This window comes from Pistacia vera, unplaced genomic scaffold, assembly GCF_008641045.1.
Source record: "Pistacia vera cultivar Batoury unplaced genomic scaffold, PisVer_v2 Contig492, whole genome shotgun sequence".
Classification (NCBI taxonomy): domain Eukaryota; kingdom Viridiplantae; phylum Streptophyta; class Magnoliopsida; order Sapindales; family Anacardiaceae; genus Pistacia; species Pistacia vera.
This window is the reverse complement of record NW_022196326.1, coordinates 29,047-44,209: the sequence shown is the minus strand read 5'-3', so window position 1 is coordinate 44,209 and position 15,163 is coordinate 29,047. Positions and strand designations below refer to the sequence as shown.

General features: G+C 35.6%; 1 protein-coding gene across 1 annotated transcript; it reads right to left on the bottom strand.

The window, feature by feature from the left end:
- Position 1: 1 nt before the first annotated feature.
- Positions 2-13,587, bottom strand: LOC116105081 (LRR receptor-like serine/threonine-protein kinase IOS1). The gene is made up of 22 exons (XM_031391508.1): positions 13,500-13,587; positions 12,858-13,410; positions 12,307-12,782; positions 12,074-12,212; positions 11,909-11,980; positions 11,756-11,827; positions 11,578-11,658; positions 11,270-11,424; positions 10,975-11,180; positions 10,771-10,897; positions 10,590-10,652; positions 10,274-10,463; positions 9,739-10,141; positions 7,413-7,518; positions 7,090-7,205; positions 6,786-6,912; positions 5,914-5,983; positions 5,763-5,824; positions 4,854-4,990; positions 899-967; positions 742-801; positions 2-82 (listed from the first exon to the last, which is right to left on the bottom strand). Exons 1-22 carry the CDS (start codon positions 13,585-13,587, stop codon positions 2-4), a joined length of 3,453 nt encoding a protein of 1,150 aa, XP_031247368.1.
- Positions 13,588-15,163: the final 1,576 nt, after the last annotated feature.

Below are 15,163 nucleotides of genomic sequence, written 5' to 3'. Positions count from 1 at the left end.
ATCAGTCCATTTCGAGTTCTTCGTCACAGTAACCAACAAGGGCTGTCAAGTTCTTATGATGAACCCTCATAAGAAGTTCAACCTGTGAAGAAAAAATTCATATCCTTTCAGCCAGTAACACAAGTCAATAACTATATACATGAATATGAATGTGTACCTCGGTTGAAACTCCTTGTATCCTTGAGCTGATGATGGAGATAGCATCTTAACAGCTACATGAGTTTGAGTGTTGTCTAAGTAACCATAATAAACTGTTCCAAATCTCCTCTCCCAAGACTCTCTCAAAGTTATTGGTCATTTTCACCACATCAGAGTATGAGAACCTCGATTTTTAACTCCAACGAACCATTCTTCCCAACTGGAAAAATTTGTTAGTGAGCATGGACTAATCCTCCAAATTACAGAAAAAACGTTAATCAGGAAGTGGGGTGTTATTGTTGATACGTTTTAATTCTCGGATCCATAAAATTGCAATATTGCAGCCAAATCACAACAACTGCAACAATTGATGCTACCACAGGAACAATATTAAACTCTTTTTTCTCCTTGCATGAACCGAGGAACAAGTAGCTCTAGAATCAAAACTGAAATAATAACAATGTATGATTAGTATTGGTGTAGATATTTGGCTTTTTTCTTTCTTTCAGTGCGAGAGAAATTTATATACAGGAAACGGAGGTGAAAGTCAGAAATTCCAAGTTTTATAAACATTTGTTTAGAGTAGACCTCAAGTCAGCAAACCCTTGTCCGCTTTTTCTTGGGCCCAGCTGGAACGTGCCTTTGAGATTGTCTTTCAAGTTTCTGCAAAAGAACAGTATAAATTTGATTCTTTTTCTCTTATAGCTGACTATGAGAATTAATCTAGCCTTTCTAACTAATCCAAAATTAATTGACTTACAGCACTTTTATGTTTTGAACGTGATAAAAACTCCGGCACTGATCCAGTCAGATTATGTTTGATAAGTCCCTGAAATGGTGATAGAAAATGTTAATTTCATCACTTAAGGTTGGAAAAATTGCAATTTTAAGTGAAATGAAGTGCTTACAAAGACCTATGGATGACAGACCGAGTATGAAAGGACTTATCTCGCCCGAAAGTCCACTCGATGACAAATTCCTGCGTGGATATATGCCGATCAATAATTCTGTTAACAGTGTTAGATCAAGGTTCAGAAATAAAACACCCTTTTGTTTAAAGGTGTGACTTACAGGGATGTGATCTTTGGGAGTCCAGAATTATAGCGGCAATTAAGACCTTCCACGCCTAACTTAGAGGGACACATGGATCTCCTTGCCAACTTGGTCTTTCACTCCATACTTTTCCTTGATATATGATAGCATCAACTGATATTTTGACAAACACGAATTAATTTTGGTAAGGAATAATTTATTGATTATATGCCCCGAAAGAAAAAGAAGAAAAGAAAAAATACCATCTTGTTCATTTGTCATCAGATCTGAACTGTTTTAGCCAGTATATCTCAACGGCGTTTAGATTGGCGGCAGAGTTGATTCACAGTTCTGTCATTGAAATGGTAATTCTCGAACACTAAAAGGGAAAAGGTTGTATCGTGTTGTTGTGAAGAAGGGAATTGGATCAACATCCGGATACCAAACATCCCCGTTAGCGGAGATGTTAAATTCTCTAGTCTGGTTGCACTTAAATCTTGAATATCAGCAATGTGCGTGAAGTATGATACGACTGGTAACATATCCCCCCAAAAAAATTGCAAAGGTTCGCTCGCATTGCTGGTGTGACAGCAGTACTCATAATTGAAACTGGTACTTGGTACTCGTCAAAATGTTCTCCAGGCGATCAGTTGCTGCGGTGGTGATTATTTTCCAGTTCTTGAAGTTAAATGGACCATATTCGATCAAAACATCATCCTTATACCTACCGGATATAATTTTATTCAGTAAGCAATTTAGACCAACCTAAAAAATTCAAAGTGATACAAAAATTAATTACCTGATTGTTTCGTTGTTGTTGAACCTAAATCAACCTAGGGAGAGCATAGTGATCCATCTAACACAAATGATGCGTAACTGGTATTCTCAATGGCCTCACCTCAAAGCTGATATGAAAGGTGTCCCAAAGCCTGTGTTTTCAAGACAGACATATACATAATTGTTCTGGGGGATGTGGATGATCTCCCTGCAGTGGGAGTAGCCGCGTCTTTGATTTCCACTGTATCCACATCAGAATCAAGCACTAGATTAAAACTTGGCAGGATACCTTGGCCATCATAATTCCATACATAAATCTCGTGGATCAATAACTATTATGGTCAGAACCTTCAGTTTTTATAGTGTAACAATTTCTGGTCCCTGAAAGCTCCTCAGGTTGTAGAATGTGTGATCCAGGGTGCCATTTTTGTATCATCAGAAATACTGTAGTTACACCAGGTGATGATGGTTGCATCCGAACATAATCAATGCCTGTTTCTTATCGTGTAGGGAGAATTTTCCGGAATTCACAGTCTATGCTAATAAAACCTGAGCGACACAGAAAATAATCAGAATGATAAAGGAAGTCATGATATACAGTTAACGAATGGGTATAAAAGATGGAGTTATTGAAACCTGTTTGATTTTGGCATGAACCAGACTGTCGTGGCCAATATGCCAAGAAATGCAAAGATCAAAGGCTCAGATCCCCATAACCATTATTACTTTCTTTCTCATTAAAACGAATTAGTTATCATGATATACTTATAACATTTGCAAAGGATATTTTATGGCAAGTCAATCAATTTATTTAAGGCTATTGTTTCTGTTAGGAGATAGCATTATTTTACTTAAGTGTTGTATCATTCGAATTATTTTGAAGCGTCTTGGAATCTTCAATTCTGATTGTAATTTTAAAATAATTTGGGCAGTTAGATGGGGACAGAACCTAAAATTCAGTAAACGTACCAGGAAGAAAGTTCATCACCAACCTGATGTGTCGGGAAATAACTATGTGAGAAGACTTCAGGAGAAAAAGCTTTTTCATGACAGCATTTTTAATATTCTGAAACCACTGGCCCATCATCAAATTAGGATTATCTCTACAGGGTCAATCATTATTGAATTAGCACTCGAAAAGTATATTTTAAAAACAGAAGTTGAAAACTGTGACGCTTGATTTTGGACGCCAACGACTCGCACGTGGGAAACGCTGAGCTGACTCGGAGCACACCGTGATGGATACATGAGATTTGAATATGGAGCTGAGAATATATATTTGCAGAAAATAAAGTAAAAGATTGGTAAGAGGGGTTTTATAGTGGTTCGGATGCTCCAACATGCGACTCCTCATCACTGTTTTTTATTGATCTCTCACTATTTCTGTTTTGCCCGTAAGGCATACAAAGATGAAGAAATACAGTGTTTTTACAGAGAGAATGAAAATGAAACTAAATCTCAGCCAGCCACCAGCCTCCCCTTTCGGGAAGAGAAATGCCCATTTATTCACAAAACACTTAATGCAATGAGTGTGTTTGCAAGCTGCCTTGATACATGGAAGGCTCTCGTCCATTCATCTTTTGAAATGAGATAAAGTTGGTGAGAATATCTAGAGATATGGGTTTGGCAGCTGGTACAGAGAGACATTAATTGTGCTGACATAGGCTTGACTTTTGGGCATAACAAAAACTATTTCAACTCTCTCTAAAGAGTCATATATCACGGTTGAAATGTTGAGAAGCATTAATTCTTGGCATGGAATAATGGCTGGAATGAAGCTGGATTGGAGGTGATAGTTTCATAAATAATTACACATATTTTATAATTACTATGAACTCATCATAGAAAACGGAAATGGAAAATGTATATCCAATGAATATGTTAGCCTAAATTCTTTATTGATATGTTTAAGTACTTAAGTTACAGGTTGCACGTACGCAGTATATCATCATACAGCAGACTGATCTAACCTGAATACAAAAACAGCTTTTCACAGACTAATTATTTGTTGAGAAGTCAAGCAATGAAATGTTAATTTTTATAATTTCTCGACAGAGTTCATGTAAAACAACTCCTCCTCAATGTCATCAACATTAGTTTTAATTCATTTTAGTAATACTAAACACACAAATTATATGTGCACCATTGTTTTAAAACTCGGACCAGATCAGCCAATTCGACTGGTCTGACCAAGAATCAAACCCTTATCCAGTTCGAATACATCATAAATCTGGTTATAGCAACTAGACTGGATTGACTCAGGATTGAATCGGCGAAATAATATAAATCGTCAGTCCAATCGATTGGATCAATGACGTCAGCATGACATCAATATGACATAATAAAAATTTAAAATTCTAATAAATTTTTTATTTATTTTATTTATCTCCACAAATACTCAAGATTAAGAGTAATTCACAGAGACTTGAAAGCCAACAACATTTTATTAGATGATCAAATGAATCCAAAAATATCTTATTTTAATATTACTAGAATCTTTGGTGTGAATGCATCTATAGCAAATACAAATTGAATTGTTGGGACATAGTAAGTATATGCTAAATTTTCTATCAAAAGACATAGATTATATACCTTTTTCAATTATTAATAACGGGAGTTAATTGATTTTTACAGAGGCCATATGTCTCCCAAGTATGCCATGAATGGCATTGTGTCAATTAAAACTGATGTATATAGTTTTAGAGTTTTAGTACTAGAAATTGTGAGTGGCAAGAAGAACAATGGCTTCTATCACAAAAAACCTCCACTCAATCTTGTAGGATACATAAGTTCTCAATCAAATTGTGTACTTTTCATAAAGGCATAGAATCTAACCTTGAATATCTCATGTTTCAGGCATGGCAGCTATGGAATGAAGGTAAAGGCTTGGAGCTGTTGGATCCAACAATAGATGAATCTTGCTCTCCTGATGAAGTTCTGAGATGCCTACATATTGGTCTCCTGTGCGTACAAGACCAGGCAATTGACAAACCCACAATGCCAGAAGTTGTTTCCATGCTCACAAATGAAGCAATTCTTCTATCTGCACCAAAACAAACACCGTTTTATATCAATGAATTCATCGAAGAATCAGAAAATCCTGGAAAAAAGGTAGACGACTGCTCCATAAACACTGTAACAATCTCAGTAATGGAAGCTAGATAAAGATACTAGTAACCCACTTGGTTATTGAGACCACTACAGCAGGAAAGAGGTAAAAGGAAAATTACTTCAAACAATTTAATGCTCCATTAAATTGTGAAATGCGTAATCTGAATGTATATAATCTATTGAGTGAACTATGTAAAATTCTGCTTTTACTGGCTGTAAATCTGAGATGTTAAAAAGTAAGTTCACGGTGATTATTAACTCTGTTTCGTTATCAAATACATAATGAGTCTGTATTTTGGACAAGTGTAAAGTCTTAACTTAAGTTTAGGCAATTAACTTAAGTATTTATCATGTGAAAGAATCTCAACATTAAAATAGAATCAACTGTTGTGTTACGGGATAACGGGGTGGGACGAGGAGTGCTTTTTGAGGACTGGAATGGGGTCCCCACCCGGCCACCCCGCCCCATTGCCGTGCTTATCATAAGAAAAGAATTTCCTACTCCAAAATTGAAAGAAGAAATAAAGATATAGGGCCCTCTAGAATCAAAACTGAAAAATAACAATGTATGATTAGTATGGTGTAGATATTTGGCTTTTTCTTTCTTTCAGTGCGAGAGAAAATTATTACAGGAAACGGTGAAAGTTCAGAAATTTCCAAGTTTTATAAACATTTGTTTAGAGTAGACCTCAATGTCAGCAAACCCTTGTCCGCTTTTCTTGGAGCAGCTGGAACTGTGCCTTTGAGATTGTTTCCTTTCAAGTTTCTGCAAAAGAACAGTATAAATTTGATTCTTTTTTCTTTAGCTGACTATGAGAATTAATCTAGCTTCATAACCAAAAATTAATGACTTACAGCACTTTATGTTTTGTAACTGTGATAAAAACTCCGGCACTGATCCAGTCAGATATTGTTTGATAAGTCCCTGAAATGGTGATAGAAAATGTTAATTTCATCACTAAAGGTTGGAAAAATTGACATTTTAAGTGAAACTGAAGTGCTTACAAAGACTCTATGGATGACAGACCGAGTATGAAAGGACTTATCTCGCCCGAAAGTCCACTCGATGACAAATTCCTGCGTGGATATATGCCGATCAATAATTCTGTTAACAGTGTTAGATCAAGGTTAGAAATAAAACACCTTTGTTTAAAGGTGTGAACTACAGGGATGTGATCTTTGGGAGTCCAGAATTATAGCGGCAATTAAGACCTTCCCACGCATAACTTAGAGGGACACATGGATCTCCTTGCCAACTTGGTCTTTTCACTCCATACTTTTCCTTGATATTCATGATGCATCAACTGATATTTTGACAAACACGAATTAATTTTGGTAAGGAAAAATTATTGATTTCTATAGCCCGAAAGAAAAAGAAGAAAAGAAAAATACCATCTTGTCATTTGTCATCAGATCTGTGAACTGTTTTAGCCAGTATATCTCAACGGCGTTTAAGATTGGCGGCAGAGTTGATTCACAGTTCTGTCCATTGAAATGGTAATTCTCGATCCACTAAAAGGGAAAAGGTTGTATCGTGTTGTGTGAAGAAGGGAATGGATCAACATCGGATACCAAACATCCCGTTAGCGGGATGTTAAATTCTCTAGTCTGGTTGGCAATAAATCTTGAATATCAGCAATGTGCGTGAAGATATGATACGATCTGGTAACATTATCCCCAAAAAAATTGCAAAGGTTCGCTCGCATTTGCTGGTGTGACAGCAGTACTCATAATTGAAACTGGTACTTGGTACTCGTCAAACATGTTCTCCAGGCGATCAGTTGCTGCGGTGGTGATTATTTTCCAGTTCTTGAAGTTAAATGGCAACCATATTCGGCAACAATCATCCTTTACCTACAGGATATAATTTATTCAGTAAGCAATTTAGACCAACATAAAAAATTCAAAGTGATACAAAAATTAATTACCTGATTGTTTCGTTTGTTGTTGAACCTAAATCATACTATGGGAGAGCACTAGTGATCCATCTAACACAAATGATGCGTAACTGGTATTCATCAATGGCCTCACCTTAAAGTGTATGAAAGGTGTCCCAAAGCCTGTGTTTTCAAGACAGACAATACATAATTGTTCTGGGGATGTGGATGATCCCCTGCTAGTGGGAGTAGCCGCGTCTTTGATTTCCACTGTATCCCATACATCAGACTCAAGCACTAGATTAAAACTTGGCAGGATACCTTGGCCATCATAATTTCCAACATAAATCTCGCTGGATCAATAACTTATTATGGTCGAACCTTCAGTTTTTATAGTGTAACAATTTGGTCTTCAGGAAAGCCCTCAGGTTGTAGAATTGTTGATCCGGGTGCCATTTTTGTACTCATCAGAAATACTGTATGTTACACCAGTGTCTGATGGTTGCATCCGAAACATAATCAATGCCTGTTTTCTTATCCGTGTAGGGAGAATTTTCCGGAATTCACAGTCTGCTAATAAAACCTGAGCGACACAGAAAATAATCAGAAATTGATAAAGGAAGTCATGATACAGTTAACGAATGGGTATAAAAGATGGAGTTATTGAAACCTGTTTGATTTTGGGCATGAACCAGAACTGTCGTGGCCAATATGCAAGAAATGCAAAGATCAAAGGCTTCAGAATCCCTAAACCATTATTACTTTCTTTCTAGGATTAAAACGAATTAGTTATCATGATACTACTTATAACATTTGTCAAGGATATTTTATGGCAAGTCAATCAATTTTATTTAAGGCTATTGTTTCTGTTAGGAGATAGGCATATTATTTTACTTAAGTGTTGCTATCATTCGGAATTATTTTGAAGCGTCATTTGGAATCTTCAACTTCTGATTGTAATTTTAAAATAATTTGGGCATGTTAGATGGGGACCAGAACCTCTAAAATTTCAGCTACAACTGTACCAGGAAGAAAGTTCACACAAACTGATGTGTCGGGAAATTAACTATTGAAGAAGACTTCCAGGAGAAAAGCTTTTCATGACAGGCATTTTTAATATTCTGAAACCACGGCCCATCATCAAATTAGGATTATCTCTACAGGGTCAATCATTATTGAATTAGCACTCGAACAAGTATTATTTAAAGACAGAAGTTGAAAACTGTTGACGCTTGATTTTGGACGCCAAGACTCGCAAGTGGGAAACGCTGAGCTGACTAGGAGACACACGTGATGGATACATGAGATTTGAATATGGAGCTGAGAATATATATTTTGCAGAAAAATAAGTAAAAGATGGTAAGAGGGGTTTTTATAGTGGTTCGGATGCTCAACATGCGATCCTACATCCACTGTTTATTTATTGATCTCTCACTATTTCTATGATTTGCCGTAAGGCATACAAAGATGAAGAAAATACAGTGTTTTTACAGAGAGAAGAAAATGAAACTAATCTCAGCCCAGCCACCAGCCTCCCCTCTTCGGGAAGAGAATGCCCATTTATTCACAAAACACTTAATGCAATGATGTGTTTGCAAGCTGCCTTGATACATGGAAGGCTCCGTCCATTCATCTTTTGAAATGAGATAAAGTTGGTGAGAATATCTTAGAGAATGGGTTTGGCAGCTGGTACAGAGAGACATTAATTGTGCTGACATAGGCTTGACTTTTTGAGGCATAACAAAAACTATTTCAACTCTCTCTAAAGAGTCATATTCATCAGGTGAAAGTTGAGAAGCATTAATTCTTGGCATGGAATAATGTTGGCTGGAATGAAGCTGGATTGGAGGTGATAGTTTATAAATAATTACACAATATTTTATAATTACTATGAACTCATCATAGAAAACGGAAATGGAAAATGTATATTCCAATGAAATGATGTTAGCCTAAATTCTTTATTGATATGTTAAGTCTTAAGTTTACGGGATTTATAATTTATTCATTTATAAATTGTTAATTATTTATTTGAAAAGTTAAATAAATAAAACAAAATAAAATAAAAAATAAAAAATAGGGCTAACCCGGCCCGGCCTGCCGCCTAACCCGGCAGGTTAGGATTGGTGGGCCGGGCTGGGCCAGCCATTTCCCTAAAAATGGCGAGCCTAACCCGGCCTGCCTTTGTTGGCGGGCGGGTTAGGACCGACCCGCCTAATTTCGTAGCCCGCTGCGGGCCGGGCCGGGCAGGTTACTTTTCCAACTTTAGTTATGCATGCTTCATTAATGAAATTATTTGGACCCTTCCTTTCTGAAGGATAGAAAATGTTATCAATTTTATTAACAATCTTGAGAATTGGCGAGTCCAAAGTGTTAAACGAAGATGTGAACCAAACAAAATATTAGTTAATCCTTAAGATGTTATACAATGAATTCAATATCTATATGTATATTTTTTATTACTTCACATATATTATATGATTACTATATATATTCTGAAAAAGATAAATCTTAGCATTCTAGTGCAAATCAATTATTGTAAATTTGTAATTTACAGTTTTAGGTCATACATAAACATCAAAGAAAACAAACAAGTTCTGAGACACCAATTCGATATCATTATTACAGAAAATTAAAGAAGTAGAGTAACTAAAGTAGAAAGCATTATTCCTTTCTCTTTTAGTTACCAATTGAAATACAAATTATTTGATGAAGTTGAAGTTCTAAAACCTTACACATGAAAATACAGTACAGAAAAACTGAAGTAAGACATATATAAATGTGTTTAGAAATTTTGTTATCTTGCCATGGGAGACATTTGAGTATGAAGATCCAAGTTGACCAGGCCCATAGAAACTGTTGATTCAGTCCCACTACTCACATTCCTGAAAGCTATCTCAGTCGCCAAACTCTCATTCAGTTCCGTCACAACCCTACTCATGGTTGGCCTATTGGTGGAAGTTGAAGCTATACAAGCCATTGCTATTTCTACAGCTTTCCACACAGAATTTATGCCGAAGTCTCCCCGTAATTTTGGATCAACTATATTTCTAATATCTGCCTTTTCAAGCATCGAACTTACCCATCGACTTATATGAGTCCTCTCAAAGCTTTTTTCAATCACAGGTTTACCAGTGATTATCTCTAACAAAACCATTCCAAAACTATACACGTCACTTTTTTCAGTTAACTTGTTTGATGTATAGTACCTGCAGGATCATAACACATGATTCAGGCTAATCAAATTTGAAGTGGATCAAGCAACTAAGTTTCTTAATATATGTTTTCTCAACTTTGATTTTTAGTCTCAAAAGTAACATCAATAATGCGGTTTGACTTACTCAGGGTCGAGGTATCCAGGGGTTCCAGCAATCTTTGTTGACACGTGAGTTTCACCTTCAACAGGAAAACTTTTGGAAAGGCCAAAATCAGCTAATTTTGCTTGGAAAGTCTCATTCAGTAAGATGTTTGTGGATTTGATGTCTCTGTGGACAATTGGTGGCTTACAACCACGGTGGAGGTACTCCAACCCTGCATTTTGGATGCAATTAATGCATATAACTTGATTACTCAGAACCATAGAAGGAAGGAAAAAAAAAAAAAGAAAAAAAAGGATGTACAATCTAGAAAGAAATTTGCAATTATCTTCTTCCTTACCTTGTGCTGCCTCTGTTGCTATTCGAATTCTCCCTTCCCATGTCAAGATACCTTCTTGGTTGTCTACATATCCATGAAAAGTATAAGTCTCTTGTTTAAATAATGCAACTTCATCAATCAAGTTCTGGTGTATATATATATATATATATGGGGTAAAAATTGAAAGGATTAATACCCAAACCTGAGAGATTTGCTTCCAAGTTTCCATTAGCCATGTATTCATAGATCAGTCCCATCTTCGAGTTCTCGTCACAGTAACCAACAAGGGCTGTCAAGTTCTTATGATGAACCCTCATAAGAAGTTCAACCTGTGAAGAAAAAATTCATATCCTTTCAGCCAGTAACACAAGTCAATAACTTAATATACATGAATATGAATGTGTACCTCGGCTTGAAACTCCTTGTATCCTTGAGCTGATGATGGAGATAGCATCTTAACAGCTACATGAGTTTGAGTGTTGTCTAAGTAACCATAATAAACTGTTCCAAATCCTCCTCTCCCAAGAACTCTCTCAAAGTTATTGGTCATTTTCACCACATCAGAGTATGAGAACCTTCGATTTTTTAACTCCAACGAACCATTCTTCCCAACTGGAAAAATTTGTTAGTGAGCATGGACTAATCCTCCAAATTACAGAAAAAACGTTTTTAATCAAGAAGTGGGGTGTTAATGTTGATACCCTTTCTAATTCTTCGGATCCATAAAATTGCAAATATTGCAGCCAAAATCACAACAACTGCAACAATTGATGCTACCACAGGAACAATATTAAACTTCTTTTTCTCCTTGCATGAACCCGAGGAACAAGTAGTAGTATCTGAATTTCCATCCACTCTAGAATCAAAACTGAAATGATAACAATGTATGATTAGTATTGGTGTAGATATTTGGCATTTTTCTTTCTTTCAGTGCGAGAGAAATTTATATACAGGAAACGGTGAAAGTTCAGAAATTTCCAAGTTTTATAAACATTTGTTTAGAGTAGACCTCAATGTCAGCAAACCCTTGTCCGCTTTTTCTTGGAGCCCAGCTGGAACTGTGCCTTTGAGATTGTTTCCTTTCAAGTTTCTGCAAAAGAACAGTATAAATTTGATTCTTTTTCTCTTATAGCTGACTATGAGAATTAATCTAGCCTTTCTAACTAATCCAAAATTAATTGACTTACAGCACTTTTATGTTTTGTAACTGTGATAAAAACTCCGGCACTGATCCAGTCAGATTATTGTTTGATAAGTCCCTGAAATGGTGATAGAAAATGTTAATTTCATCACTTAAAGGTTGGAAAAATTACAATTTTAAGTGAAACTGAAGTGCTTACAAAGACTCTATGGATGACAGACCGAGTATGAAAGGACTTATCTCGCCCGAAAGTCCACTCGATGACAAATTCCTACGTGGATATATGCCGATCAATAATTCTGTTAACAGTGTTAGATCAAGGTTCAGAAATAAAACACCCTTTTGTTTAAAGGTGTGAACTTACAGGGATGTGATCTTTGGGAGTCCAGAATTATAGCGGCAATTAAGACCTTCCCACGCATAACTTAGAGGGACACATGGATCTCCTTGCCAACTTGGTCTTTTCACTCCATACTTTTCCTTGATATTCATGATAGCATCAACTGATATTTTGACAAACACGAATTAATTTTGGTAAGGAATAAATTTATTGATTTCTTATAGCCCGAAAGAAAAAGAAGAAAAGAAAAAAAATACCATCTTGTTCATTTGTCATCAGATCTGTGAACTGTTTTAGCCAGTATATCTCAACGGCGTTTAAGATTGGCGGCAGAGTTGAATTCACAGTTCTGTCCATTGAAATGGTAATTCTCGATCCACTAAAAGGAAAAAGGTTGTATCGTGTTGTTGTGAAGAAGGGAAATGGATCAAAATCCGGATACCAAACATCCCCGTCAGCAGAGATGTTAAATTCTCTAGTCTGGTTGGCACTTAAATCTTGAATATCAGCAATGTGCGTGAAGATATGATACGATCTGGTAACATTATCCCCCCAAAAAAATTGCAAAGGTTCGCTCGCAATTGCTGGTGTGACAGCAGTACTCATAATTGAAACTGGTACTTGGTACTCGTCAAACATGTTCTCCAGGCGATCAGTTGCTGCGGTGGTGATTATTTTCCAGTTCTTGAAGTTAAATGGCAACCATATTCGATCAACAACATCATCCTTATACCTACAGGATATAATTTTATTCAGTAAGCAATTTAGACCAACATAAAAAATTCAAAGTGATACAAAAATTAATTACCTGATTGTTTCGTTTGTTGTTGAACCTAAATCATACCTAAAGAAGAGCACTAGTGATCCATCTAACACAAATGATGCGTAACTGGTATTCATCAATGGCCTCACCTCTAAAGCTGATATGAAAGGTGTCCCAAAGCCTGTGTTTTCAAGACAGACATATACATAATTGTTCTGGGGGATGTGGATGATCTCCCTGCTACGGGGAGTGGCCGCGTCTTTGAATTCCACTGTATCCCATACATCAGACTCAAGCACTAGATTAAAACTTGGCAGGATACCTTGGCCATCATAATTTCCATACATAAATCTCGCTCGGATCAATAACTTATTATGGTCAGAACCTTCAGTTTTTATAGTGTAACAATTTCTGGTCCCTTCAGGAAAGCTTCTCAGGTTGTAGAATTGTTGATCCAGGGTGTCATTTTTGTACTCATCAGAAATACTGTATGTTACACCGGTGTCTATGGTGGTTGCATCCGAAACATAATCAATGCCTGTTTTCTTGTCCGTGTAGGGAGAATTTTCCGGAATTCCACAGTCTATGCTAATAAAACCTGAGCGACGCAGAAAATAATCAGAAATTGATAAAGGAAGTCATGATATACAGTTAACGAATGGGTATAAAAGATGGAGTTATTGAAACCTGTTTGATTTTGGGCATGAACCAGAACTGTCGTGGCCAATATGCCAAGAAATGCAAAGATCAAAGGCTTCAGAAACCCCATAACCATTATTACTTTCTTTCTCAGGATTAAAACGAATTAGTTATCATGATACTACTTATAACATTTGTCAAAGGATATATTTTATGGCAAGTCAATCAATTTTATTTAAGGCTATTGTTTCTGTTAGGAGATAGGCATATTATTTTACTTAAATGTTGCTATCATTCGGAATTATTTTGAAGCGTCATTTTGGAATCTTCAACTTCTGATAGTAATTTTAAAATAATTTGGGCATGTTAGATAGGGACCATAACCTCTAAAATTTCAGCTACAACTGTACCAGGAAGAAAGTTCATCACCAACCTGATGTGTCGGGAAATTAACTATTGAAGAAGACTTCCAGGAGAAAAAGCTTTTCATGACAGGCATTTTTAATATTCTGAAACCACTGGCCCATCATCAAATTAGGATTATCTCTACAGGGTCAATCATTATTGAATTAGCACTCGAACAAGTATTATTTTAAAGACAGAAGTTGAAAACGATTTTCAACTCTCTCTAAAGAGTCAATATTCATCAGGTTGAAATGTTGAGAAGCATTAATTCTTGGCATGGAATAATGTTGGCTGGAATGAAGCTGGATTGGAGGTGATAGTTTCATAAATAATTACACAATATTTTATAATTACTATGAACTTATCATAGAAAGCGGAAATGGAAAATATATATTCGAATGAAATGATGTTAGCCTTAATTCTTTATTGATATGTTAAGTACTTAAGTTTACAGGATTGCATGTTCGCAGTATATCATCATACAGCAGACTGATCTAACCTGAATACAAAAATATCTTTTCATAGACTAATTCTTTGTTGAGAAGTCAAGCCATGAAATGTTAATTTTTATAATTTCTCGACAGAGTTCATGTAAAACAACTCCTTCTCAATGTCATCAACATTAGTTTTAATTCATTTTAGTAATACTAAACACACAAATTATATGTGTACAATTGTTTTAAAACCCGGACAAGATCAGCCAATTCGACTGGTCCGACCAAGAATCAAACCCTTATCTGGTTCAAATACATCATAAATCTGGTTATAGCAGCTAGACCGGATTGACTTAGGATTGAACCGGTAAAATAATATAAATCGCCAATCCAATCGATTGAATCGGTCGGTTGAATCGGTTGGATTGGTGATGTCAGCATGAAATCAACATGACATAATAAAATTTTAAAATTCTAATAAATTTTTGATTTATTTTATTTATCTTATATTGTTATTTAGATTTTGGATTTGGATGAAATTATTTTGAAAATTTATTAGAATTTTTAAATTTTATTATTTTACACTAACATCAGCGATCCTACCTCCCGACTTGGGAACCAGCACCTTGATTGAGTCAAGGCCTGATTCGGGTCTTACAAAATTGATGTTTATGAATCGATGTGATATTATTCTTATTTTGTTCTTTCAAAAAGAAATAATTGTAGATATATTTACTTTATTATCTCCATGAGTCATCTTAAACTATATATAGTTGTATTCATAATTATAAATTAAATACTGTGACTATATTAAGTATTTTGTTTGAATTTTTATTTTAAATATTTGTTTCTTAATTTAAAGAAACAAGTTGA